Below are 2,893 nucleotides of genomic sequence, written 5' to 3' on the forward strand. Positions count from 1 at the left end.
TACAACCCTTTTGAACCATGCGCCCACGCAGACCCCTTTTTCATCTGTCAAACTAATGTGGATTTGGACACGCCCTAAATGCACCTGTGCCGTGTGCTTCACGCCGTGTGCTTGGATCTCAAAGATAGGGCCCCTAATGTGTTTACACTTTGTTGGTGGTGAGCTGGCTTTAGCGATACTAATAGATTTATTTATTTATCTTTGCACAGAGCTAGGCTAGCTGTTTCCCCCTGTTTCCCGTCTTTATGCTAAGCTAAGCTCACATGATGTTGTCTTCACATCAAACTCTTGGCAAGAAAACAAATAAGTATTTCACAAAATGTCAAACAACTCCTTTTTTGAGTCTTGAGCAGCTTTGCATGAAGCATCATCTTGTAACTGTATAGTACAATTGCATTTTACCCATCCTGCAAGGCAATAAAGAATGTGACACAATTTTTTGTTTTAAATTTATATTTTACATTTACATAAACAACACATGAACAATATAATGCATTTGCATTCATTTTGGGTACATGTTTCACCTTTTCTCTCTCTGCCGCAGGGCTCCGCCTCCCTGTGTACAAGGCTCTGGCCTTTAAAGCTCCAGTCTTCCCTGCTGCTCCAATCACTGTAGCTGAGCCCAAATCCTCTGAAATCGACGTGTCGGATCTGGGACTACGCAACTATGGAGCCCGCTCAGACTTCTACTGCCTGGTCACTGAGGAGGACATTTGATCCACACTCCTCTCACTTGTACTGACCTCTAAAAGTTAACAACTGCATGGAGATCACTTTAGCTTTGCTTAACAGTTATCTACATAAGTCAATATGGTAAAAAGTTATTTTCTTTTATTATATGTACAGAGTGTTGTTAAAATTGAAGTGTTGCGTTTTTCTGTTTCCTTTTTACCAAAGACTGGTTTTTAATGTATTTCTTTTTTTTTACTGTTTAAAATATTTTAAGAAATAATCTGAATTATTTGTGTCAATCAGGAAAAGAAGTAACTTTTGATTGTCATTTCACTGCCAACATTTCTCATGAAGTCCCCGGCAGAGGGCAGGGTAACCTCAGATAAGATCAATTATGCTTTGTCATAATTTCACAGCTTACAGTACACAGAAGTTCGGGAATGCCAGGGAAAATAAATGTGACACTGTCTTAAAGTCAGATTTGAACACGGAACACGCATCTGTCTGCGCACCAGTCAACTGAAGCAGGACAACGCTCATGACTGAAGAACTCATAGCTTTTGATCTCTGCAAAGGTGGGGGCTTTGTGTGTGAGATAAACACACCCTGATATCACAACAATCACACCAATAAAGCAGTTTGACAAAATACCTGCTTATTTCTCTCTGTAGGGACTGATCTTTGTCCTCATGGTGTAATGATTACCTGCGGTGAAATAAGAGCCTTAATAAGGGTGCAGCAGAGAAAGTCTGGTATTGTTCCTGTCTGAGCAGGAGCAAATATGTAAACAGGGAGTGGCCGCCATTTCACCATGTTCGTGTCACTTTATTAGTCATAGCAGATGCTGCAGCACACATGCGTGAGAAACTCTTAATTAATGACACAACACTTCCAAATTATGTCTTTATTAGCTGAAAAAAATCCAGATGATACATCTGCCTGTACACAAACACAAAAGCAAATATTACAACAATCAGAAGCCATAAAGAAACACAAGGTTTTGCTTTTTCAATTTATACCACAGAGCAGTGATTTTTAGTGAGCAGAGCAAATATTTTATCAAAATTTTGAGGTAAACTTTGTATGAATACTTACAAGTTACACAAATATAATTAAAATATACCTGCCAATCAAAATTGAAAAGTTTGAATGGGGTCTGAATATAAAGTGTGATTTTGCAAAAAAGACCTCAAAAACAACAATTATTGTAATTGTTCCGAAATTAAATTTAGGACTTAGGACTGTATCCTGTGTATGAAAAATAAACAGACATAATGGTACTCCACAAGTTCAGTTTGACAAAGCAATTATGAATGTCACATAGCTAGCATTTTGTGTGACAAGACAGATTATGCAAGTTTCAAAAAGCACATAAGTACAATAGTCAACTTTGGGGACACAATCCTTATCCCTAGATTTCTGAATCTAAATTAACATCCACATTTCTTTAAAATGTCCTGTGGTTTACATTCAATATAACTATGTTATAATTTCACTCATTGATAAACATGTTCATCTATCCGAAAACAACAAATACAAAGTACACAGCTGCAATATATAAAACATTTGATTTATGTGTAAAAGAAGAAGCAATATTTACAAAAATGCCATGTTAGTACCACACTTGTTTGCATTCACGCTGAGATTGAGGTGCAACAGTGACAAGATAAGGCACAATTGTCCCCAACATTGTCCATCAATAGGTTGTGAACTGTTGTCAAACGGCAGAAACAGAAACAGCTGAATTTACATCTGAATACATGTCACTCTGAAAGAAAAGAAATCCCTGATTCCACAATAAAACATACAGTGTTCAAACAAAGAGAGTAAATGGTTAAGGTGCACTCATGTCTAACAGAGTCCATCAATAGTCCATTGCTCCGGATCCACATTTCTTTAACTGTCCATCGAGTTTCAAAAACACACAAAAAGTCCTTTTCCATCGAGTTGATCTTCCATTACTTGTGTGGAACATCGCAAAGTTTGGCAGATAAAAATGAACTTATGTTATCTTTGAATAATGAAACAGTCTATTTATATTCCACAGGGGGCTGGTGGCCTGATCACTGTTGTAGAAGTTAACCGTGTTACTTTTGATTTTAGATTGACATGTCTGCAAAATCCGGTCTTGAAAACCCTTTCTGCAACACAAAGAAACAAGATAGTGTTATGACACTGCATAGGCATGAAACAATAGATTTTTGGGTTTAATTTAATATAT

General features: G+C 37.1%; 2 protein-coding genes across 5 annotated transcripts in view; one reads left to right on the forward strand and one right to left on the reverse strand.

Annotated features, from left to right (window-relative positions):
- sigirr (single immunoglobulin and toll-interleukin 1 receptor (TIR) domain) overlaps positions 1 to 1,322 on the forward strand; it is a 7,715-nt gene extending 6,393 nt beyond the window's left edge. For both annotated transcript variants that reach the window (XM_032523133.1, XM_032523132.1), the window contains one exon: positions 545 to 1,322. In XM_032523133.1, coding sequence (XP_032379024.1) covers positions 545 to 717 — 173 coding nt within the window. In that variant the 3' untranslated portion in view covers positions 718 to 1,322. The remainder of the gene's footprint in view (positions 1 to 544) is intronic.
- A 1,323-nt stretch (positions 1,323 to 2,645) lies between these two features.
- The window catches only part of pkp3a (plakophilin 3a), an 18,751-nt gene continuing 18,503 nt past the window's right edge, over positions 2,646 to 2,893 (reverse strand). For all 3 annotated transcript variants that reach the window (XM_032523112.1, XM_032523113.1, XM_032523115.1), the window contains one exon: positions 2,646 to 2,813. In XM_032523112.1, the coding sequence (XP_032379003.1) occupies positions 2,772 to 2,813 (42 nt within the window). In that variant the 3' untranslated portion in view covers positions 2,646 to 2,771. The remainder of the gene's footprint in view (positions 2,814 to 2,893) is intronic.

The sequence above is a fragment of the Etheostoma spectabile genome, chromosome 8 (assembly GCF_008692095.1).
Source record: "Etheostoma spectabile isolate EspeVRDwgs_2016 chromosome 8, UIUC_Espe_1.0, whole genome shotgun sequence".
NCBI classification, from domain to species: domain Eukaryota; kingdom Metazoa; phylum Chordata; class Actinopteri; order Perciformes; family Percidae; genus Etheostoma; species Etheostoma spectabile.